At 40.0% G+C, this 26,695-nt stretch overlaps 1 protein-coding gene across 1 annotated transcript; it reads left to right on the top strand.

The window, feature by feature from the left end:
- Positions 1–26,081, top strand: LOC142098107 (intelectin-1-like). Its single transcript, XM_075180595.1, has 8 exons — positions 1–47; positions 137–194; positions 2,230–2,388; positions 14,143–14,390; positions 14,546–14,704; positions 18,183–18,303; positions 21,346–21,452; positions 24,422–26,081. The coding sequence occupies exons 1-8, from the start codon at positions 45–47 to the stop codon at positions 24,572–24,574; spliced, it is 1,008 nt and encodes a 335-aa protein (XP_075036696.1). The 5' UTR covers positions 1–44; the 3' UTR covers positions 24,575–26,081.
- Positions 26,082–26,695: the final 614 nt, after the last annotated feature.

Consider the following 26,695-nt stretch of genomic DNA (forward strand, 5'->3'; position numbering starts at 1 on the left):
CTTGCAGAACATTTAATATCATTCCACAAGACAATAACGGGGAAATGGTAAGACTCTAGTTACTGCTTACTTTACACTAGAGTGATGCAGTTCTTATATTTGTAATATAAATGTATTAATCAATGTTCCCATCTAGGAGATGATAGTGTACTTGCTGGTGGTCCTGCTGGCTGTCTCTGGTCAATACTCATGTGGTGAGTCAAATATATAACGACTGGAAATTCTACACTATATTCTCTGCAAATTAGTGTCACTTTTTTACCCTGAACCTCATTGTTTCTTTACATATCACCATTGCTTCTGATTTCCTCCATCAAATTCACCTACATCTTAATTTTCCATTTCACCCTCAAATTATTTTCAACTTTGATTAAATTTTTCCACTTAGCTAGGGTACCAGATGAGCCTTGTAAGTCCAGACACATGCTGCCTAGTAGCAGTGCAATTAGTTCTCATGCATGATTACTGCAGGCATGCCACAAGAATGAGGTTTTTATTTGTATTTTTATACACTGAGCACAGCAACTTGAAAATGTTATTTAAACCTTATGGATGTATACTGTAATTGAGCGAGATCATTGTGTGATGCCAGTTTTTTGTGTGGCACCTTTTTGTATTCTTTTGGACAGGGATAGCATGTCAGACCCTTATATATACCCTAGTAGCAGTGCAATTAGTTCTCATGCATGATTATACAGTGAACACTGCAGACATGCTACAAGAATGGAAATATATATTTGCAATAAAGCCATACAGTATGTGTTGAGATTTGAATAGTAAATCTGTTAATCCTACACTTAAACAGCTCCTTATTTCATAATCCCCAAATGCTAACCAACATTTAAAAATGACAAGAAAAATCCCCGCCCCTTCATATGATCATATATCCCTTAGATTGTACTCTCCTTTGAGCAGGGTCTTCTCTCCTCCTGTCTTCACCACTTTTAACTCTGCTCTCCAGCTACCTCGCCCTCCTCCTCGAGGACCCTCTTCCCCTTGTCCCCTCTCGCTCCCTCCTCCCCCCTCTGGGGGTCTCCCTGTCACCCGTGCCCTCCCTCTTGGACTCTGTCTTAGGAGGACCTTCCCCTCTCCCCTCCCCCGCCCCCCTAGCTGTGCTTTGAGCTCACTAAGTTACTGTGCTTATTGTTTACTGTACTGTGCTGTCTCACCCCGTATTGTAATTTTGTTTGTCCCTGTACGGCGCTATGGACACCTAGTGGCACCCTATAAATAAAAATTAATAATAAAATAATAATAATAATATGATGCTACAACATAAGCTAACTAAGTTTAATGTCCCCTTTGAGACAGTTAAAATCCAAAGGGATTGGCAGTTGCCTATATTGTTCCCTCAAGCCAGGGAATAATATCTCCAATCATTCAATGGTAAACACAGTTGGAGGATATAGATAGGAAGCCATAACTCATATAATATCAAAGTATTAATCACAAAAAAAATGATATTCATATCAGTAAAAATAGGACATAAATTTTATAATACATACTATTATGATCATTGGTATTCTATTCAATATTGCTTAAATAGTTTCCTTATAAATACTATTATCAAATAGTTTGTGACATGTATCTCCAAAAAATACAAATATGTGCCTATTAGACAGAATACTTGGAAACCGTTTTCGTTACATATGTGCACTTGTTAAATAGAATAGTTGTGAATAGTCACAGAATTAGAGCCTTTGACATGCCTTTCAGATGACACTAGAAAAAAACACCAAACTCTAGATAAACCAATTATATAAAATGATTTTCACAATAAAACTGTTGATTTTTTTTCAGTATAAGTCAATAAATAATGACTATACAACAATACATGGAACAGTGGGGAAGCACGGTGGCTTAGTGGTTAGCACTTCTGCCTCACAGCACTGGGGTCATGAGTTTGATTCCAGACCATGGCCTTATCTGTGTGGAGTTTGTATGTTCTCCCTGTGTTTGTGTTTATTTCCTCTGGGTGCTCTGGTTTCCTCCCACACACCAAAAACATACTTGTAGGTTAATTAGCTGCTATCAAATTGACCCTAGTCTCTCTGTCTGTGTGTGTCTAGGGACAGATGTGAATGAGTTCTTTGTACAGTGCTGCGGAATTAGTGGCACTATATAAATAGCTGGTGATGATGACACATTTGTGAAAATCAGGATTTGACTAAAGAATGTCCATAATAAAATGGAAGATGCCTAATATGTTACATTTTCATATATTTCCAGATGACCCATCCATTCAGGAGAAGAAGCTGCACATTCTGAATCTATTGGCCTGCTGGAAAGATGAACATAATTGCTTCAGTCAATCAAACAACATTGGGAGCAATTACTACAGGTATAGGAGCTGCAAAGAGATTAAGCAGTCTCAGTCTGGTGCCAGAGGTGAGTAATGTGATCACACAAATACAAGCATTATAGAAGTTGGAAAACAATACTACACAATCTCATAATCATAGTGTGACACCTCCGTGTGCATCTCTGTTATTTCAGGAGAGGCCAAATTTTACTGACAATTGTTTTGGTCATGTTGCTGCTTTATTTCTGACTGTCAGTAAATTTATTGACAAATGCCGACTTTGAATTCACAATTACTAACATAGATCCGGAGTCAAGTCCGGACATATGCCCATTTGCGTAGCGTATCTTGCGTAAATTGCCACTACGCATGCCCAGAAACAAAACTTGCGCAAATAAATGCAATTGCACTAAATTCATATCTGCATAATTCTAACTCTCTCTACCCCTTACGACTTGAGAGGCAGAACAAGGGAGGGAAGTGAAGGACTAACGTAGTCCATGTACAGTAAGAGTGTGTTTACACAGATGTGGCTAATTCAGATCCTGTGTGTAGTGTAAGGATGTTTTCAGCCATATCTTTTGCACCAGCCACAGGGCAGGTGTAAATGCAGTATGATCCTGATGACCGCCAGGGCATTGCCCTTACTTATTTTCATGCAGGCATCTCAGTAGCTAGCATAGAAAAACTGTACGCATTGAAGATGTATTTAGTTATTTCAAATTAATAGATGAAATTTTCAAAAAATTCTATGGATTATATTGAAAAAAATGTATAGTTAAATGTGCTCCTGTTTTTTTAAGTTGGCTTATTATTATATTGTTACCAGTTACAATTTTAATTTATGGTCACATAAAGGTCTGATGTGAATTCATTTTAAATATGCATATATTAAACATAGTGCAAATGCTCCTAAAAATACTTCAACCTGAGGCCTGATTATCCAATACAGATGTCGTCTAGTGGAGAGTAGGCACAAATGTCACAGTGCAGTTTTAGTGAAAAGTTCAAATGAATGAAAGGCACAATTTATGTGCAGAGTAAATGTAGTAAGGTTTTAATCTTAATGTATTCCCATGGCAAGGCTGAAGACAGGAGCGTGTAGGAGAGACAAGGATGGCGACAGGCCCAGACGCAACAGCTGACGAGGTGGCATTAAGATCGTACTAGCCTAGAGCGGCCTGAACCCTTAATCAGGCCTTGACATTTATGGAAAATGAGCACTGTTTATACAGACCGTATTTCCACCCCTATTCAAATCATAATGTATCTTAAGAAACATTTGGACTTGAATATAGGCAGAACCAAAAGTTGCATACCCTTTTTAAACACAGAGATTACGCCCAATTTGCGCCTCAACTTTAATCGTGGCCCATAATGTCTAAATCATACTTGCCAACTCGCCCCGAATGTCTGGGAGACTCCCGAAATCCGGGTAGGTCTCCCGGACTCACAGGAGAGCAGGCAAGTATCCCACATATGCAACTTACTCGTCAAAATTTTGGCCCCGTCCCCGCGGAAAAATTACATTTTTGTCGTGGGGGTGGGGCCAAAATGACGTGATTGACCGCGCCCCGCCTCTTCCCGCCCTCTAACCACGCCCCCTGCCCGGGATGTCCTGGAATTTCCTTTTCAAAGGTTGGCAAGTATGGTCTAAATCCTGATGTCTGCCTGTGCAACCACACTATAATATCTGCAGGCACAAATCAACAGCGGAGTAATGGATGTATACAGACCAGTCTGATATGTCCTCCGATAACAGGATGATGTCAGTACATAGGTGATATAATACAAACAGACAATCACCTCCGTGTTCTGTCATGTATAGATTATCCAAATGAAATAGACTCTTCAAGGAATATAATAGTGTCCAAAAAATCAGACCAGCAAGGTGGTTTCAACATGCAGAGAGATACACAGTTAATTAGCGGCAATCGAACAGTCGCCCCGATGTTCCGTAATGCATGCACTCTGACAGGTTGCTGGGGTCTGCACCAGTGTCGGACTGGGGCATGAAGGGCCCACCGGGGGACTGCAACGCTAGGGGCCCACCAGAGGGGGTGTGGCCAGCCATCATAGAGGCGGAACTAGACGCAGGAGGGGGAGTGGTCAGCCCACGAAGGACAGCTAGCATCATAGTGTAGTATATAAAGAATGCAGTGTGTGTATAAACAGTACACAGTCTGACCTGCCCCTTCGATTGGGCAGAACAGTCACCATAAATCGGGATTGTCCCACTAGACCAGGCTTGGCTAACCTGTGGCACTCCAGGTGTTGTGAAACTACAAGCCCCAGCATGCTTTGCCAAAATATAGCAGATTATTGCTGGAAGGGTATGCTGAGACTTGTAGTTTCACAACACCTGGAGTGCCCCAGGTTAGTTAAGCCTGCACTAGACTCAGAATATTTGACAGACTGTCCTACCTGATGTCACTTTTACCACCTGTAGCTGCAGGTTTCTTTAGTTGCGGCTTGTCTGGATCCTGGAATGTTGAGGGCCCTATTTGGAAAAAATAATGAGTATATTTAGAATATTCCAACCAGCCCTGTCATTAAATCAATAGGAACAACAATTAATACTTAGGCCTTCCTCCAGCCCTAACATTAAAATTTATAGTATCCCATTTAATAAACCTATTTCCCTCCCTCCAGATAGCCCCTGCAATAAATTAATCGCATTTATGTATAATACGTATAATAAATATACCTATTTCCCGCAACCGTTACTGCCATTAAATAATTCATATTCACATTAAATAAATAGACCTCATGCTCCTCAAACTCAGCCCCACATTAAATAGCCCCCATACCACCCCATCTTAAATTAAATTGTCCCACCTTCACCCTACAAAGAAAATAGCACCCATTATTTAGCCACCACCTACTACACACACATTACATTGCCACAAGCCTGCTGTGCCATCACACACACATTACTGTGCCCCTTAATCACCATGCTGGGCCTCCTTATGATCACACTGCACCCTCCATGCTGCTTTTGCCCCCCTTCATCACCCTGTGCCATGCTGCTTTTGTTCCCCCCTTCTCCTGGCCCCCCTTCACTCTGCCATCATGCTTAGCCCTTCACTCTGCCATCATGCTTAGCCCTTCACTCTGCCATCATGCTTAGCCCTTCATTTTGCCATCATGCTCCCCCTTCACTCTGCCATCATGCTTAGCCCTTCACTCTGCCATCATGCTTAGCCCTTCATTCCGCCATCATGCTTAGCCCTTCATTCCACTCAAGTTCCATGCTCTTTTTTAAAAGGCAACTTACATACAAGTTGCATTCTGATTTGAATCAGGCCCATTATGTTTTTAATATTTTGATTGTGATTATTGTTTTTAATAAAAAATAAAATGCTTTGCCCTTCAATCTGCCTTCATGCTCCCCCTTCACTCTGCCTTCATGCTCCCCCTTCACTCTGCCTTCATGCTCCCCCTTCACTCTGCCTTCATGCTCCCCCTTCACTCTGCCATCATGCTCCCCCTTCACTCTGCCATCATGCTCCCCCTTCACTCTGCCATCATGTCCCCCTTCACTCTGCCATCACGTTCCTCTTCACTCTGCCATCATGCTCCCCCTTCACTCTGCCATCATGTCCCCCTTCACTCTGCCATCACGTTCCTCTTCACTCTGCCATCATGTCCCCCTTCACTCTGCCATCATGTCCCCCTTCACTCTGCCATCATGTCTCCCTTCACTCTGCCATCATGTCCCCCTTCAGTGCGAACGGAGCCGGCGCCGCAGTCACGCAAGGTTTTTTTTTTGTTTTTTTTCCTTCAGTTACTCGCTCCCCCCACCAACAAAGAGGGGAGCGATCAGGGTCGGGCCTACCGGTGGATAGACCGGTCCCCCGGTGGGCCAGTCCGACCCTGGTCTGGACAAGTATACGAATCAAAAACCTGCCCGGGCAGGGACCAAAGTAGTAGATATATGGCTCCACAGATCTTTCTTTCTCCGTAACCTGTTAATATCAATATCCTCATCCTTAGCGTATTGTATTCTTAACAAAGTGCAAGTGCCGGTAATTAGTAGATAAGCTGGCTGACGCGTTTTGTCTCTAGACTGAGACTTTCTGGTAGCAGGATATTAATTGCCATCTACGGACATTTGTACCTGCTAAATTTAGATTGCTCGGACATCCGAATAATTTATCTTTCAATTACATCTTGTGTCAGTGCCTATGTTAGTGTTATTCATTGTGATGAATGTTATATATTTTTTAATTTATTATTAAAATCTTATTCATGGTCAATTGCACTCTGCCGTAGTTTTCACATTATTATTGTCAATATTTAGTACACAGTTGCGCTGGATCATTCCTTTGTTTCTATAGGGAGTTGCACTTCTCCCATTTTTTTCTAGCTGCATTTTGTGTATTTGTGATAAATTAGCCCAACGCGGGAATACCTCCCTTTTTTCTTGTGCAACCACACAGCTTGAACATCATGAAGACTGAAGACCACACAGCCACTGCAAGAGATATTCTAACATGTAGAATATCAATTGACCTAAGTAGAGTGTTTCATACATTAACATTAAACCTGTTATACATGTGTGGAGTACATCATTACTAGAGATGGTCACTGACCCCCGTGTTTTGGTTTTGGATTCGGTTTTGGATCTGGATTACCGTCGTGTTTTGGTTTTGGTTTTGGTTTTGCAAAACCGCCATTGCGTGTTTTGGTTTTGGTTTTGGTTTTGTTTGGTTTTGTTTTGCAATTTGTTATAAAAATTACATTTATTGGTGCTAAAATAACATAATTTAGGTATTATTTTGTAGCTACATTATTATTAACCTCAGTAACACTAATTTCCAGTCATTTTTTATTCAATTTTGAACACCTCCTATGTCACAATATGATTTTCATACACTTGAAAAGAAAAATTGCTGCAGTTCTTGCCAGTGATAACAAAAAGGCCATTGTCATGCCTGGGCATAAGACCAAAAATCCACCGCTTAAGTGTGGAATTATTTTTACACGAATCCTGGCAAGAGTTGTCTATCCATTTGTAACATTTTGAAAGCCACACTCAGTAGAGGTAGGGACCTTAACCATCTGGGATCCTCATCCATGTTTCGTCATTTTTCAGCGAGTTATTGGCAAACTGTTGGGAAAATCAGAAACTTTGGTTAAAAAAAAATTAACAACAAGCATTCCAGCATAATCTACCTCCCTTCTCTCATCTACATCCCAGCACCTGCAATCTTCCCCCCCAACAATTGGCAAGTAAACAATCCTCTGCAAGAGGAAGCAAGAATGAAACCTGTCACCCAGTCGCAAAGCGGATCACAGACGCCCTGGGTACTATGCTAGCGTTAGATCTGTGTCCAATGTCCACTATTAATACAGTTGGTTTAAGACATTTAATTGAGGTGTTATGTCCCTGTTAGCAAATGTCATCACTATACCATTTTACTAGAAAAGCTTATTCTCTCCTGTACCGGAAAGTTCCTAAAAATGTCATTATTGGGTGACAAAATGGTATTCTACCCACTGTACACTTAACCACAGATATGTGTACAAGCGGAACTGGGCAAACAAAAGATTATATGACTGTGAAAGCCCACTGGGTTGGTCTTTCGCCTTCCCCAGCATGGACAGCAGCAGCATGTACCCAGGTGCATCACATTTTTGAGAAGTAGGCTACTCTGTGTATCAGCAGCTTCACTAAGAGGCATACAGCTGACAAACTGTTCCAAAAACTAAGGGATGTCATTGAAAGATGGCTAATCCTGCTTGGAGTCTCCTGAGGATATGTCATTTCTGATTACGACCCCAATATTGGTCCAGCATTACAGCGGGGCTGAATTCCATCACATTTCCTGTTTTGCACACACTATCAACTTGGTGTTACAGAACTTTTGAAAAATGACATGCAGGAGATGCTGTTTGTGTCCATAAACATTTAGGGTCAATTTGTGGTTTCTGCAACAGCATGTAGGAGAATACAGCAGCTGCAAGAAGACTAGCATTTGAGGGGAATATACTTTAGTCCAGCGAAGTAGTTACCTGTGAAGAAAGTGCAGACACAGTTAGCTTGAGTCAAGTGATTGCCTTAATAATAGATTTTGAAAAGGTGCTACATAAAATTATAGTGTGCAATAAAACAAAGTAAATGTGCTAACTATATTTTAATTGTAGATGAAATACTTAATTTTCTTTGCAAGGATCCCAGACTTATCAACATCTTGTTGGGACGTCTTCTCCTTCAGTTTCTCTGGCAACTGCTTGTAATAAAAGAAATTGCTTTCCCAAGACACCCAGTGGTGATGCAGATGAGTCCGCTAAACATTTTGATATTTGCTGTGCTGTAAAAGAATTGCCCAAAAACCGTGACAGCTCTGCCCTAAAATCAACTAGTCATTCCCTTTGGAAGGCCATTATCAGCAATTACATCATACTACACAGACTTCTATGATATTGGGATATTGGGATGAATTAGTATTGTTGGAGGAAGATTATCACTAAACCCTGCCACCTCTCCAGTTTCGCAATGAGCTATGGTACAATAAAATGTAACTGCAGATTTAGACCAAGACTGTCAGCCCTATTATTTCTATTTCAGCAATTACAATTAGCAATGGAGCAATGGAGCTCTTCTCTTTGGGTGTTACCTATATAACGCAGCACAATTTGCCTGCAAATTCTACAGACAAGCCTGCTTGTCTTCCTCTCCATCAATGACTCTTAGCAATTGAGCACTCGTCTTTGGGTGTATATTACACCCAAACATTATTAGTGAAAATTATGAAAAATACAGTTTAATCCCTGATAGGCCCTCCACCATCCTTTGCATGTTAATAGTAGGATTGGTTGGAATTATGGTCAAGGTCACACATTTTTTTGACAAATCCTTCAAACCAGCCCAGATGTCAAACTGTTGTGGTCTGCCCCCTGCGTCATCCCTGCTTGTGTTTGGAAAGTGCATATTGGTGCCAGAACCTCACATGCCAGAACTGCTCCCACTGGTGCCACACTGCTGCAGGACTTACACAATCAACCGCATCCTCATCGTCGGATACCCAAATCTCCCCCACATCCTCTTCTAAAGACAAAGTGTCATCCTCACTTGGTGTATCACCGGCTACACTCGGGCTGTTCAGGCACACATCAGCAGAACTGCTGAAAGGGCCCTTCTTTATGGGTAGACTAACAGAATGGTCACGATTAGACATCCCACTGTTGGATGGACTCTCCACAGGGATTGTTGTCATTTGTGAATCAGAGCAAATATTCTCCTGTAATGCCTCACTGTTATCTTGCAGCTCGGCTTTGACGCGTAACAGTAGTTGTGCACCAATTGTAGGCTGGGTAACTTTTTGGGATCTGCCACTAATAGCCAAAGGTGAAGGCCTCATTCTCTCTTTGCCACTGCGTGTGTAGAATGGCATGCTTGCAATTTTTTTTTTATCGTCACTTAACTTTTGCTCAGTTACACTTCTTTTTCGCTTCAATACAGTAAAATTTTTTTGGGTTTTTGTTTTTTGCACTAATTTGAAAACACTCTGTTGTTTGACATCGCCTTGGCCAGATGACGTACTGGGAACACTAACATCAGGACTGGTGACAGAACCTGGTTGCTCATTTAGATCATATGTGGACTGCTTTGAATCCATTCTGAGCGCAAACCACTGGGGAGTGCTAAAAATTATTTAGTAGATTCTGCTGACAGTTATGACTTTTGACAGCCAGAAATATTAATGCACAATTAGGGAGGACACCCCAAAAACACTGAGGAGTGCTAAAAATTATTGAGTAGATACTGCTGACAGATATGACTTTTGACAGCCAGAAATATTAATGCACAATTAGGGAGGACACCCCAAAAACACTGAGGAGTGCTAAAAATTATTGAGTAGATACTGCTGACAGATATGACTTTTGACAGCCAGAAATATTAATGCACAATTAGGGAGGACACCCCAAAAACACTGAGGAGTGCTAAAAATTATTGAGTAGATACTGCTGACAGATATGACTTTTGACAGCCAGAAATATTAATGCACAATTAGGGAGGACACCCCAAAAACACTGAGGTGTGCTACAAATTATTTAGTAGATACTGCTGACAGATATGACTTTTGACAGCCAGAAATATTAATGCACAATTAGGGAGGACACCCCAAAAACACTGAGGTGTGCTACAAATTATTTAGTAGATACTGCTGACAGATATGACTTTTGACAGCCAGAAATATTAATGCACAATTAGGGAGGACACCCCAAAAACACTGAGGAGTGCTAAAAATTATTGAGTAGATACTGCTGACAGATATGACTTTTGACAGCCAGAAATATTAATGCACAATTAGGGAGGACACCCCAAAAACACTGAGGAGTGCTAAAAATTATTGAGTAGATACTGCTGACAGATATGACTTTTGACAGCCAGAAATATTAATGCACAATTAGGGAGGACACCCCAAAAACACTGAGGAGTGCTAAAAATTATTGAGTAGATACTGCTGACAGATATGACTTTTGACAGCCAGAAATATTAATGCACAATTAGGGAGGACACCCCAAAAACACTGAGGAGTGCTAAAAATTATTGAGTAGATACTGCTGACAGATATGACTTTTGACAGCCAGAAATATTAATGCACAATTAGGGAGGACACCCCAAAAACACTGAGGAGTGCTAAAAATTATTGAGTAGATACTGCTGACAGATATGACTTTTGACAGCCAGAAATATTAATGCACAATTAGGGAGGACACCCCAAAAACACTGAGGAGTGCTAAAAATTATTGAGTAGATACTGCTGACAGATATGACTTTTGACAGCCAGAAATATTAATGCACAATTAGGGAGGACACCCCAAAAACACTGAGGAGTGCTAAAAATTATTGAGTAGATACTGCTGACAGATATGACTTTTGACAGCCAGAAATATTAATGCACAATTAGGGAGGACACCCCAAAAACACTGAGGTGTGCTACAAATTATTTAGTAGATACTGCTGACAGATATGACTTTTGACAGCCAGAAATATTAATGCACAATTATGGGGGACACCCCAAAAGCGCTGGGGAGTGCCAAATATGAAGAAAAAATAATAAACCTCTATCCTCCTCTCTGCACTAGCGATTTTGGTTAGAGCAATTGCAAGAACAATATGGTATTCTCTGTCCCTGCTCTAATTAGCCTATGACTACACCCTGCTCTCTCCCTCTGTCAAATGGCGATGGATTGCTGTGGAGGCGTGTATTTATAAAGTTGAAGTATCGCGAGAACCGAGTCCCGAGATCCGACGACGTCACAATGACGTTCGGCCTCGATTTGGATTCGGAATGGGCGGGAGAGTACCGAGCTGCTCAGCTCGGTACTCGGATACCCAAAGTTCGGGTGGGTTCGGTTCTCGGAGAACCGGACCCGCCCATCTCTAATCATTACTAAATTTTATTGTAATTTGCATCAATTTCAGGAAACAAAATCAAATGCAAATTTTATAATGAGACTAATGGGGCTAAATTGAGTAAACACAAAACATAACTTACACACAAAATAAACACTGCTTATTCACTTTCATGTTTGCACAAATATTGGATTACAGACAGTGTTTTATACAGAATGCTGCCATCTTCTGTCCATATGTTAAAATACCATGAAATGTTTTCTCTAAAACACAGATATAGGACTAGTCCATGGGGCCATGGGGCAGGGCCCTCTTAACAACATCTTGGGCCTCCGGGCACAGCAGTGCACCGGGGCCCCTATATATACATATATATATATAAAAAAATATATAATTATTATATATATGGGCCCTGCAGCCCAGGAGGGCCCGTCGGAAGGCAGCAAAAAGAAAAAAAAACCTGGGAAAAAAAAAAGACAATACTTACCTTGCAGTCAGCTGGCGATCCGGCTCCCTCCATGGTCTCCTCCTCCGTCTCGCTCTGCAATGGATGTCGGGCGGGCGTAATGATGTCACGCCCGACATGCACTGCGAGCGCCGTGTGGAGGAGGAGACCATGGAGGGAGCCGGATCGCCAGCTGACCGCAAGGTAAGTATTGTCTTCTTTCTTTTTTTTCCAGGTTTTTTTTTTTTTTTGCTTCCTTCGACGAGCCCCCTGGGCTACAGGGCCCCAGGGCACCTGCCCATTGTGCCGAATGGGAAAGACGGCCCTGCCATGGGGACTTGGACAAATAATCTGGATAATTAAGTACAGTGTGGACGTATGCTTTACTAGTGTTTATAATTAGTCAGCAAACCGATTTGTTTTTGGCACCTGAATCCTGCAGTTGTCTTAATTAAACTAACATCTAACACAGTAATCCTTTGTCTTAACTTTGCCATACAGAGACCAATACGGCCCCTCAGTTCAACCACCAGGTGTTGCACGTACACGAGTGTGACTGAACACCTGCACTGTCAAATGTGGTCATAGTCTGACTGCTTTCATCACCTGTCCTGACCAACATCAGACGTTCATTAGGATCAGCTGTCTTTTTACTGTCAATTAAATAAAAATTGGTATAATTGGCTGTCAAAATCACAGCAGGTTGGGCAGCTTTAGTCAGGGCTATAGTTACTACTTGAGATTCCAAAGACAACCATGAATATAAAGAAAGTGGGCACACTCTAGGTCCTATGTACTAACATACATAGATACGAGAGGTACATTGTTGGAACAGAGCTGTACCATATAACACAGCTCTGAATAAAAACAGAGCAGAGTGTGTGTGTATGTTAGGGAATTTAGACTGTAAGCTCCAATAGGGCAGGGATTGATGTGAATGAGTTCTCTGTAAAGCGCTGCGGAATTAGTGGCGCTATATAAATAACTGGTAATGATGATGATGAGGGCGTTCTGACACAGATGCAGAGGTTTCAAGTCATTTGTTTGTCACAGGTACACTTGTTCTAAGCCGTATCTTTTACATCAACTAGAGTGTACATGCCAGCTGATAGTGATGACTGACACAGCGCACTCTTTGAATTAAAAATGACACATATGCATGCCAGTAACTATCACAGAACATTGTATGTAGTAAAGATATACACAGTATGCATTGAAATCATCTTTATTTATGTTGGGGGAAGAAAATTAGATTTGAGAATACATATTTTTTATAAATAATTACACTGTTATATGGGTTACGGGGGGTTCTCATTTTTAGAGGTGGGAGGAAAAATTAGTGAACATTTCAACCGCAATTGTCGGCAATGTGCACGATGCAATGTCCAGCAATTGAATCCCCCCTAAGATTAACTAAAAAGAAGGGAGAAGAAACAAATGCATACAAATGCAAAATGATGCAAAGGCTTATTTGGCTTGTATGTTGTATACTGTTCTGGCAGTATGTAGTGACAGTCAACAAAGTACTATATCTATATCTATAAGTTTTTTATTTGCAACTTCTGAAAGTATAGTAATATTTTATTAACAAAATTCTTCTTTTCAAGTTGATTACTCATAACTGTAGGTAGCATGTCCAGTGTCCAACTAGATACATAAAGCTCACTAATACACATTACATACAGCAATGTTTTTCTGATCTGAATAATGCTATATGTGCCTATTTAAGTTTTGGACTCACTGCAGAATTATCTGGTAACTTAAATGGTGACTTTGAATAAGAAGATGTTTGTAGTCATACATAGAGATTGACCAATATAACTCCTTCCACCCAATACAAAATGTTCTGCTCCTTTTCTATTGCAACCTGTTAATAATTAATTGATGTTTAATAATATCATTCCCGTCATTTATTTATTTTACACAGGTAGCTACAATAGTAAATTAAGTGTGAAGTTTGTGAGTAGAGCATTTTGTACCTAGTCAAAGAGTCATGTTGGAAGATAACATGGTCTTTCATTACAGATGGAATCTACACGCTAACCACTGAAGATGGGGTGTCTTATCAGACCTTCTGTGACATGACCACCAATGGGGGAGGTTGGACACTGGTAGCCAGTATCCATGAAAACAATATGCTTGGGAAGTGCACTACGGGAGATCGCTGGTCCAGCCAACAGGGGAACAATGCTAATAACCCAGAAGGAGATGGAAACTGGGCAAACTATGCCACATTTGGCTTACCAGATGGAGCCACAAGTGACGACTACAAGGTAAGAACGACTGATGCCATGCCGCTCAAGATTCCTGTTATTATTTTATATTTAGTTTGTATTATGACAGATCAGACTTTTTGCTGCTCATTGACTGGAAAATGTAATGTCACTCTAACAAATGTTGCATATAAACTATTTTTTTCTGTGATCAGAATCCTGGCTATTATGATATATATGCCAATGATGTGGGGATATGGCACGTGCCAAACAAGACACCAGTATCCAACTGGAGGGATGATGCCCTTCTACGATATCGCACAGATAATGGCTTCTTGTCTGCTGAAGGTGGGAACCTCTTTAAACTGTACAAGGTAAAACATGAAACCAAAAATTATATATTTTACATAATATATATATATATATTTTACATCATTTATCAGAATAACAATATGTGTATAGTGACCAATGCAAACATCTGTATTTTTTAACCCCTTTAGTGCTAAGGACGAGAGATCCTCATCCTCAGCATTTACCTTAAAAGTGCTAAGTCCCAATCATCCTTAACACTGTAGAAGTTGATATAAGCAAATAACTTACCTACAAGTAGTTATAATGAAGTAAATGCCAGTATAGGCCCAGTGTTACTGACTAGCTTATTAAACATGGCCACTGCATCTACTTCTCTGCTTGTTTAATTCCTAGAGGATCCTATTCTCATACCATCTCTGTGGTTAGTGTGACTAACTTTGAGGATCTGCAAAGTGATCCCTTTGCCACAAATGTTGATGATATTAAGGTCAGGACTGTTACTGGAACACTCAATGACATTTATTTTCTTTCATTTAAGCCTCTCCAGTGTTGCACTAGCAGTGTGATTGGGATCATTATTCTGTTCAGAGATAAACTTGCTCCCCAGTTTGAGCTTTTTGGCAGAGGGTAGCAGGTTTTTGTGTAGGTAGAGTACATAATGTACACTATTCATAGTCCCTACCCTCTTGATAAGATTGCAAGTACCTGCTTGTGATGCTTTAATGCAGAAATCACAGCTAAGGAGCCTGGAAAAATGTGAAAAACATACAATGTTTATTGCAATACAAACTTGATGGTGTAGATAAAGAACAAGGATTGCAGAGAGATGCCGAAAGCAAATACCAGGAAAATGGCTGATGCAGGTGAACAGGTAGTATGAAGAAATCCCAGGGAACAGGTGACCACCGTCTTAATCTCCCTAGGTTACACTATTACCACCCTCTACACAACTAACACAAGACAACAACCCTCTGACCAACATTGCTGTGTAACTTATCACACCGCCTACTCAATACTTTTTACCTTTGCACTCTAGATGGACCAATGTGCCCTTGTGTTTTAAACTCCCATTACGCCATAGATTGTAAGCTTGCGAGCAGGGCCCTCTTACCTCTCTGTTTGTATGTATTACCCAGTATTATTTTAATAATGTTTGTTCCTAATTGTAAAGAGCTACGGAATTTGCTGGCGCTATATAAATAAATGTTCATGATGATAATGAGGATGAGAGAATCAGGTGCAGGTGATTAATTAGTGCAGCAAGGTACTCATAGTAGTAGGAAGAAACAAGCACAATAGCAGCAAATCTAGTAGAAAAGAGGTACTGCGGGAGAACATTCAAAGAACACAATAAAAGTCCAATAAAGCCCAGAGGCAGGAGCTGCCGGGATGAAGCAGCATCCTGACGATGCTGCAGAGGAAGCGTGGCAAATTCTGACACTGCTGTAGAAATGAATCCTTGTAACTTGATGCTATCACCATCGTACTTCAGAGAGAGGAGGACATTAGAGTGCATTGTTTGAGTTATGTCTTACATGCATCTTTTGCATTCAGTTTAAAAAGTTTTTCACTTTATCCACATCTCTCAGATATCAGTTAAATGGCTATTTTCAGGCAAAGAATATGTTTTTTTTTCATCCATGGCTTCTTTAACATCCATAAAGGTTCTTTTGTGGAACCCTGATCCATGTACATTATTTCTATTGCAGCCTCTGACCTCTGTAGCTTCCTCAGTGTCAAAGTTAGACTCACAGTAGGTAAGTTTAGTGGGGGGCTGAAGTATGCAATGTGGCTGTAGTTTCATACTTTTGTACATTGGACTGCACTGAATTCTGAAGGATGACTTTACAATGGTCTTATACGCTTTCCCATGTCTTTGCCTCTCTATAAATCATAGGACTAACTTGTTTGGAATGTTCTTACATCATCAAGTCTCTAGCACAGAGTGGGATATATGTATTTATAGAAGAATTAATAACAAGTGACCCACTCATTTTGCCTTGCAGTGAGGAGAGGCTGGTCACAGCAGATATGCACAATAACGCTAAGTAGTAGCGTGAGGAGATATCGTAGATTGAGTGAAAGCTTGTCCTAAATGAAGCAATGCAGTAACACAGTGTATATGGGTACTAGTACCCTGTGCAGCAAACAACAATGGATACAACTGGTATGCGAGCAATAGGCAATAGTCAATAGTCAGTAGAGCATACCCAGTTGTGTAGATCCGGAATCAGCTGAGAAGTGAATCGTTGTAGCGGTATGGGAACCGCCGCTGAGTTGAGCAGGGAGCAGCGTGGAAGCTGAAGCACGAGTAGAGCTGGAAGCAGTTTGGAAACTGCACACAGGAGTAGAGCTGGAAGCAGTTTGAAAACTGCACACAGGAGTAGAGCTGGAAGCAGCTTGGAAACTGCACACAGGAGTAGAGCTGGAAGCAGTTTGGAAACTGCACACAGGAGTAGAGCTGGAAGCAGTTTGGAAACTGCACACAGGAGTAGAGCTGGAAGCAGTTTGGAAACTGCACACAGGAGTAGAGCTGGAAGCAGTTTGGAAACTGCACACAGGAGTAGAGCTGGAAGCAGCTTGGAAACTGCACACAGGAGTAGAGCTGGAAGCAGTTTGGAAACTGCACACAGGAGTAGAGCTGGAAGCAGTTTGGAAACTGCACACAGGAGTAGAGCTGGAAGCAGTTTGGAAACTGCACACAGGAGTAGAGCTGGAAGCAGTTTGGAAACTGCACACAGGAGTAGAGCTGGAAGCAGTTTGGAAACTGCACACACCTATAGAAGTTCACTGGGAGTGAGACTTCAAGATCAGGCCCCTACCTAAGGCTGCAGGTGCCTTAAGTAGGGAGGGGTGATTGATCAATCAATCACATTAGTGGTCAGGTATAGTTGTTAAAGGGACCTGCGCATGCCCAGTGCGACAGGATGGCGGACGGCCGCGGTTCCACACAGGTGTGAGCGGGAAAGATGGAGAACCACGTACCAGAGTGGAGGCACTCACACTCCGGTGAGTGACAGTATCAAATTCATAGTTTGGTAGAATTTGGACCAAATTTCAGACTAAAAAATACCAACTCTAATGATCCCAGTGTGCAGACTCATCTTGTCATGTAACTAAATTTACAGATAAGAGTTATCATTTATAATTAGTCTTGTAATAAGTATTTACATATGAAAATAAGGTTTCAGATCATGAGCATTGTTTATTTGTAAGGCTCCAAGAAAACTCTGAAGTGCTGGATAGTCACTATATCAAATTATGCAAATCATGCATTAAAATAGAACAAGTACATAAAAGGTCGTCACAGACGGTGCAGACATAAGACCGAGGGGAGAGAGGACCCTGCTTATGAGAGCTTACAGTCTAGAGGTATGGTTTTGGCTCTGTAAATGGATTTAGGCTTCAACTGAACTTAAAATATGAATTCAGTGCATCCTTAATAAGTATTTTAGTGAAAAATTGTAATAACGAGGCAGGTGATGTCAACAACATGTAAAAGTTCTAGAGTATAACTCTACCTTCATTATACTCTTTCAGAAATACCCAGTTATATATAATATTGGCAGCTGCCCAACAAACAATGGACCTGCGATACCAGTTGTGTATGACTTCGGCAATGCAGCAAAGACAGCAAATTATTACTCACCGAATGGAAGAAGTAAGTATTTCACAATGTAATGCAGTGTGCTAAAATTTTAGAGAACTAAAAGTACCTATTTAAGCATTTTATTTAAAAGGGCATGTTGTCCTAAACCAGGATATGCTCTGCTGGACTTCAGTTTTGCCGCTTTGTTTATGACCCTTACAATGAGTCTGTAATTAAAAGCTTAATGCAATGTCAATTAGTGCCACATTTCTGCCTAAATTCGTCCATGCGGTGGAGAAGTATTGCAAAGTAGCAAGTCTGCAGCCTCATGCAACCCTCTCCCAGTCTAGATGCAATGAGCTTGCAATCTTCTTTGCTGATATAGTATTGTCTGGGAGCCTAATATTGCTGCAGTTGAGGAAAAATCAACTAGTATTGATCAGTCACAACACTTGAGTGATCAATAATGCACTAAATACTGACATTTCTAAAAAAAACAATACCATAATTTGAGGATCTCAGTTTTCAGCCAGAATTAGAGCTAGCAGGGTAGAGACACGGGGGTAAATTTATCAAGGTCAAATTTTGAAAATCCAGCGCTTTTCTCGTGGGTGTTTCATCTCGCAGATATTTGAAACTGAGATTTTAGATAAAATCGCCAGAGATGTGCTTCTGTCAAAATCGACATTTCCAAAATAGCTAGAGATCAAAGTCCCGACTGTTTGCCACTCTAGCTATACAAGTCTCAAATGTATGCCTAGCTGCAAGATTAGTAAACACATCACTGTTACACTGTTCTGCCTATACAGCCACAGGTCCCCGTGGCTATCAAAAGTTTAAAAATAGATAAATGTAAAAAACAAAAAAGCTTGGGGTCCCCCCGTCTAACCACTATTAACCCTAGTGCTGCCAGTCTACTGCTGGTTGCGCAAAAATCGGGAAAAAATTTGCGTGGGGTTCCCGAATTTCTACTCAACCAGCACTAGGCAAACCAGCTGGGGTGGGTGACACTATAGCAGGGGGACACGGGCCATAATGACAACCAACCCCAGGCTGTTCAGTGCTGGGCTGGATTCCCTAGGGAGTGCGGTCCGCTGAAAAAAACGAGCGGGCCCCACTTCTAGGATTAACCAGCCCAGTGCTGAAAGCACTAGGGTTCTTCCTACCCCAATGAGCTGTGAGTAGTAGGGTAATAGAGGTGAAAATACTGTAAAAAAAAAACAGCCGCCATTTTGTTTTGAGGAACTACAAGTCCAAGCCATGCCAGGGTGCCCTAAACAGTCTGGGCATGCTGATGCTTGTATAACTACAAGTGCCAACATGCCCTGACACCCATGGCTGGCTGAGACCTGTAGTACCACAAAGCAATATGTTTACAAAACTACAACACCCTCTTTAAAACCACAACATTTTAATAAAAGTAATAAAATCCCAATAAATACACTAAACACCTTTATTCATACCACATATATTTATTAAAAATAAAAAAAAACATAATATACTTACCAATCAGATTTATTCTTCTTTTGTCAGCAGCTTTTAACCCAAAAATGCTTGTAAACCATGTCCCAAAACAATTTGTAATTCCAGTAGTCCCTGCTTGAAATGTCACAAGAATTTACAATTCCAAATGTCCCTGCCTGTAAATATCTTGTGTTCTTCTTGGCCAGAAGGAACCCCTTGTTGCCTGCAGTCTTCTGTTCCTCTTGGCCAGGAGCGCCCCCATTTTATAGTCCATATCACAGATAAACAGCACACTTTTTATCAGGATGACACAAGGCAACCTAATGCTTACTAGACACAGTCCTTCTGTCTAGACACCGGGCGCTATCTGGCATCGGTCCCACACTACAAATGCACAATTCAGGTTAATATACCAGCCCTAGCCTGATGGACAGGTGACACTCCCACCTTGCCTTTAAAAAAGAGTTCTCTGCAGCAGTTCTGTAATTACTCTTTACTGCAGATACACCTTGTCAGATTTGCTGTTAATTATGTACAGTGACACTTTCAACCATTTCAAAACACGTAGGTTAAATCACACTCTATACTATTATTTTATCATACCTATGTCTTCCACCTGTTTATCTTTGAGCTAGGCACCCTGCTGCATAAGTGTGTCATGTCTGCAGCCTTGCTTTGCAGACTGTCAGCTCTATATCTAATTCCTCTCTTAGATGCCTGTGGCTAATCCCTCCCTTTGTTACATATATCACATATAATATAATCTAAATCTCTGACAGATCTTTAATTTATCAAGCACCAATATACACTTGGCTTCACTTCAACCAGTATATTCAGTGAGGATTTTGTCTGTAATTATTAACATTCCTTCTTCATCATCATCATTTATTATGTGGCATTATAGATTCTGTAGCAACTGCTATAGTCATACAGACATGACATACATGAAAACAGTAAACATATTAACAAGTACATGTAGCAGAACAAAGAAACAATTTTAACATAAGGCATGACAGGGACGACAGAGAGTGGACATATGGTAAAAGATCCTGCCCGTAGTAGAGGAGGGGGAGGCACAACGATCTTTTGACACATTGAACCATCTCTTCCGGAGGACCGATCTTGGATGAAGTCAGTTGATGTTGACGCACCTGCGGTGCTCATCAAATTTTTTAGTCGACATTCTGCCAAGCCTAGAGGGTTGCAATCGGAGTCCGCTTCTACGTGTTTAGGTGGCACTGTTAGGATACACTACCGATGACAGTTGGCAGTGCACAGTCAATAATGACAACAGCAATATGTGAGGATCTGCTGAAATACCTGCACACACAAAACATCAGGGACTATTGAAACGTGAATGAAAGAGTAAAACAGGAGAAGCAAATCAATTTCTCTAAGGGTTATTTAGTAAATTATTTAGTGGTATAAATATGTTTTTAATGTCTACTGACCATATCGACCAATCATTTGTTTTTGTTGTCTGTCTTGTACTAAACATTTAAAAGTTAATGCCTGATTTTTCCTACTTGTTTCATGCGCTTTTAAGTAAACAACTCTCTCTGCGTTCTAGTTATTATATATTTTCTAATGAAATTGTATAGATAATATTGAGCTATAGTTGATACTGAACTATGAAACCCTCTTGTGCAGCTCAATTCACTGCTGGATTTATCCAATTCCGAGTGTTTAACAATGAAAAAGCAGCAATGGCTTTATGCGCTGGAATGAAAGTGGATAAAGGATGTGATTCTGAACATGTGAGTTACTACCAGTCATAGAGAAATAAGTGAAATATTCTCAATGTTATCTAACCACATCAATAAGCTAAAATACATTTTGCATAACAAACCTATATAACCTTGAGAAGCGTATAGTTGATAGTTATTTTGTCTCAGCTTTTGCTGTTTTATTATTGGATTGGTGTAGCTATTTTTTTTCTCTTAAGCTGTTTTCACACATTGAGATATCTGTGGTGATATTGTTCAATAGTCCAAATAACACAGTATGTGTGGTGCCAAAACAAACCCTATGTCTGGTAATAATCCAAACAAAACCAGTTTGATCCTTATTTCGCAAGGTAATAATAATAAGATGACCTCAGCTAAACTCTATCATCTTCTGACTACACTAAGGGTTAGATTTACTAAGCTGCGGGTTTGAAAAAGTGGGGATGTTGCCTATAGCAACCAATCAGATTCTAGCTGTCATTTTGTAGAAAGTACTATATAAATGAAAGCTAGAATCTGATTGGTTGCTATAGGCAACATCCCCACTTTTTCAAACCCGCAGCTTAGTAAATCTAGCTCTAAAAGTCCTCAGTGAGGTCATTGCTGAGATCAGGCTCTTCGGACCAAGAGCCAAGTGACCAGATTTCATCGACTTATGTGTGTGGTCAAAGTGTACTCTGATCCGGTCCTAATGGTAAGATCATATCGTTTGTGGCTGGCTTTACTTAAGTCTCAATGGCCTTTGTCTTTCCGTTATGCTGTCTCCAAGAGGTACTTAGATGCCTATCTAATATTAGAAGCCCCATTGCAGGGATAAGAATGTTTTTGTTTTTTATAAATTGTGGCAATACTGGCGGTAACAATAACCAGACTGTTCAGTTGTGTGCATGCATAGATTGTGCAAAAATGGGAAACTAAAATGGTTCATAGTCTAAATCACAAAACTTACCAGGAAAGAATAAAGGATGTAAATAGATATAACTTGGAGCAGAGAAGGGAGAGGGTGGATATGACAGCTTTCAAATAGATCAAGATGCATAACAGAATCATTGTTCTAAAGAATAAAAGTAGCAGAACAAGAGTAAAACTAGAGAGTAACAGGTTTAGAGGAAATCTAAAGAAAAGATACTTCACTGAAAGGGTAGTGGATAGGTGGAATAGACACCCCAAATAGATCAGTGGCACACGCAGGGGGGGTTTCTGGGTCTCCAGAAACCCCCCCCCCCTCCGCTAAGTGGCCACCATAGTGGCACTGTCCTATATAGCAGCCGCGGCGCTGTCAAAGAAGCGTCCGCGGCGGTGCTGTATTGTATACAGCACCACCGCTGACTCTTCTTTGACAGTGCCGCGGCTGCTGTATAGGACAGCGCTGCCGAAACGGAGCTGCTGCGCATGCGCAGGCGCATGCGCGGCAGCTCTCGCTTGTGTTTTGTTGTTTTTTTTGTCAGGGGGGGGGGGAACTGCCCCCTGACAATCCTGCGTGCGCCCCTGTAGATGGTATAGCCTAATACAGCAAGTGATTTTAAACATCCATTGAATAGACGAATAGACATAAGGCTATCCTAGAGCTGAAAAACCTAACGCCCACGTAGGGTATAATGGTAAAAATTCAGCAGCCTGGATGACCCAAATGGTTATCTGCTGTCAAATGCTATATTTCTATCTTACAGTTTTCTTCTAAAACTGCTTACCTTAGCTTCATTTATATAAATGTAAACATTAATGATTGACTTTGATGCTCATGTGTCTTATTTCAACCTAATTTTGTAAGTACGTAACTATAAGAGTAAAAGAACATATATTGTTATTGTATGTGTTATTTTTGTGTTCCATGATCTATGTTTGTGGAATTTGAGTGTTCTCTTTATCCTCAATTGGATTTCTTACAGGTGCTCAAGGTTCCATCCACTATCCAAAGACATACTGTTAGGTTAATTTTAAGTAACTGAATTAACTACAATCTGGGAATCTATGGAAACCTTTGCTGAACATGAGAAAAAAAATAATCTGTGCTCCGATTTTGATGATTTTGAAAGTGGTAACAAATCACATTTAAGGGAACTAAAAATTACTTGATCAATATCTGATCAGCTCTCTATGAGAGCGGACAGTAAATGCAGTTGAGTAATTGCTACATCTTTGAGAGTAAAATCCCCCAGTGCTGCTTTTAATCTACACTCAATTTTTATAAGATCCTCAGCCAATTATAAAATGTTTAATGCAAATAATAAATCAAAATGGAATTTTAAAACGCAATTATAAAAATATTACTTGCTATGCCCATAGAGTTTAATTATGGACATGTGATTAGTGTCCAAAAGCTGTAACTCATATACACGTGTGCAACATTTTATGTAACAATGAAGGACATTCAGGACCAACCAGGTTCCACGTCACTTCTTCCTTAGACCAAAAAACAGTGTATGGACATGATGGTTTAATTAAATCCATTGATCTTGAATGCGTTTGGACCCGATTAAAGTCTCAAAACAGTCCTTTTATGTTGCAATGGCTGGTTACAAAGATACAACTGAAAGGCAGCAATGTGTTCAACTTAAAGACAGCCAACGCTGTTAGCAATGAATAAATATGTAATACAGCAAAGTCTCTTATCTTTGCCGAGTGTATCTGAACCAACTGACGCGTTTCCCGACTACTTTCCAATAGGGACCACATGTGGCCATGTTTGGAATTGTCTAATTGTGTTAATGACACCATAATGGTGCAGAGAATGGTCGGATCTTTCAGATTTGGACACATATCTATAAATGTATATGTATAGCCAAAGCTGCATCCACGTCAGCCTAAGCACCCGCATTGTCTTAACACCAATTGGTTCCTCCTATTGGGAGATATACATGATGTTTACATTAAGCATAAAAGCAATACAATGCAGTCTGCATGTGTACTTTGAAATGGGTTAATTTTTGGAAAAGGTTTGCTATCATGAATTTTTTTTTAAAACCTATGTTTAACTATTTAAATATTTATTGCTACAGCACTGCATTGGAGGAGGTGGCTACTTTCCCGAGGGAAACCCCAAACAGTGCGGAGACTTCACGGCATTTGACTGGGATGGTGTTAGCAAACACACTGCATGGAGCTCCAGCAAGGATATTACTGAGGCTGCTGCACTTATCTTCTACAACTGACCACCCTGCCATTTTGATATCTAAACAAATCCATATTCATTTTAAATAAGAGAAAGGAAAATTATTTTTTTATAGACATAATCTGAAATTAAATTCAACATGTTGCCATAATTAACTCTTGCTACCAGATATGCAGAAATGTTTTGCACCCCACAGGGGTGAAATCACCAGGCCCAATAGCAATATTGCATGGAGATTTATTTTGGTTCTGACAAAGTTAAGTGTAGTTTGTGCGGTAGAGAAAATCGATCAGCACTCTAGGCAGGGACTGATGTGAAGGATTAAACATTCTCTATAAAGTAGTGTTGGCACTATATAAAGATAATAATAATAATAATAATAATACTATTATGATCTTAAGGTAAACACTCTCAATTGTATCTTGTATCTTCAATGTATTTCTGTGAACTATATTTTAATTGCCAGTGAATCAAATTCACTATAAATCACTTTGATTTTCAAACATTCTCAAATGTAATCATCAGTCTGGGTTTATTTACTACAATATTTTAACACTATTGTCCAATAGAGTAAAAATCCCTTGGCACAATTTGAACCCAAAAAAACAGTTTTATAGTGCCTGATTCATTAAGGAAAGTAAGACAAAAAAAGGAGTAAACTTGCTCCTAGACAAACCATGTTACAATGCAAGGGGTGCAAATTATCTTGTTATTTTGCATATAACTTAAATATTGTGTTTTTTTCACGTAGCACACAAATACTTGATACTTTTATTTTTACACTGAAATTTAAAGTTAACCTAGGACATGCCCTACCCCAACTATAAATCTGTCCTCAGATTTTAAATTTACTTCCCCCTCAAATGCAACATCGTTCTGCCAAGGTGCAGAGTTGCTCCTTTTTTTTTTGCTTTACTTTCCTTAATGAATCAGGCCCATAGGGCTAGATTTACTAAGCTGCAGGCTTTGAAAAAGTGGGGATGTTGCCTATAGCAACCAATCAGATTCTAGCTTTCATTTATTTAGTACCTTCTACAAAATGACAGCTAGAGTCTGATTAGTTGCTATAGGCAACATCCCCACTTTTTCAAACCCGCAGCTTAGTAAATCTAGCCCATAGTGTTTATCACTTTTTGAATAGAGGTGAACAGTTATTTTAACTATAAAATATGTCACCTATGTTGGAGCCAGGGATTAAATAATATTTGTTTTTGTGTTAAACTTCCAATGGATCATTCGCCATTAGTAAATATGGTCACCTGGGCTTAGTAAAATAAAACATTCAATCAATTTGTGTGTAGGTAAAATTTGGTGTATCTTGTTGAGTTTAAATTGGCATGAAGTATTCCTCATGCAAAGGAAAACAAAAAAGAAAGAAAGTACTTATGTATTGCTATAAAAGATAATACCAATCACGATGGTATTCCCCTCTAATAAACTCAATTATGATAGTGGGCATATAAATAGAAACTTCAGCGATATCCAGGAAGATATTAATATTATATGTAAGAAACACCAAACCCAATAAATCTATCTGTAAACTGGTATTTCAAGTCTATTATTGCCTGAACGCATTCACCAGTACAACTCATACATAGCTCAACAAGATAAACAACACATTTTAGTTACCATATAATGGCATAGTTATAGTATATAAGATATAATATAGTATAGCTAGATATCAGCAGGTGGAATCAGACACAGCCAAGGCAGGAACGGAGCACAGCAATAGTTCAGTACGGGTAGGATTCATCAACCTTAGGTTGTACATAGAGGTACAAGGCTGGCACATCGGTATGTAGTAGCAATATGTACAAGTGCACGCAGACTACAGGTGAAGAAATCAGTTGTAGAGAAAGGCAGTAGCCAGTACAAAGCAGGATACAGGAAACAGAATTGCTGGACACTGGTCTTAAAGAGGCAATCATCTGACAAAGGATTGTTGCATTGGATTTTTATCATAATTTACAATGCAAAAAAAGAGAAACTTAGATAATGATGCAGCAAAATTTAACCCATATTAAATTCTTGATTAAAATATTTTGAAATTTGCTACTTCAATCAATTGAAATAACCAGCAGGGGAAATGTATGGAAAGAAATGAATAGTTTGTGATAATAATTTGTGATAAAAATTGCTGCTGTGTGTTTTGTGGTTATTC

Source organism: Mixophyes fleayi, chromosome 7 (assembly GCF_038048845.1).
Source record: "Mixophyes fleayi isolate aMixFle1 chromosome 7, aMixFle1.hap1, whole genome shotgun sequence".
Taxonomy (NCBI): Eukaryota; Metazoa; Chordata; class Amphibia; order Anura; family Limnodynastidae; genus Mixophyes; species Mixophyes fleayi.

Coding starts and splice junctions, on each gene's coding strand:
- LOC142098107 (XM_075180595.1), top strand. Junction 14,391..14,545: donor CCACAAGTGACGACTACAAG/GTAAGAACGACT, acceptor TTCTGTGATCAG/AATCCTGGCTATTATGATAT. Junction 21,453..24,421: donor AAGGATGTGATTCTGAACAT/GTGAGTTACTAC, acceptor TTATTGCTACAG/CACTGCATTGGAGGAGGTGG.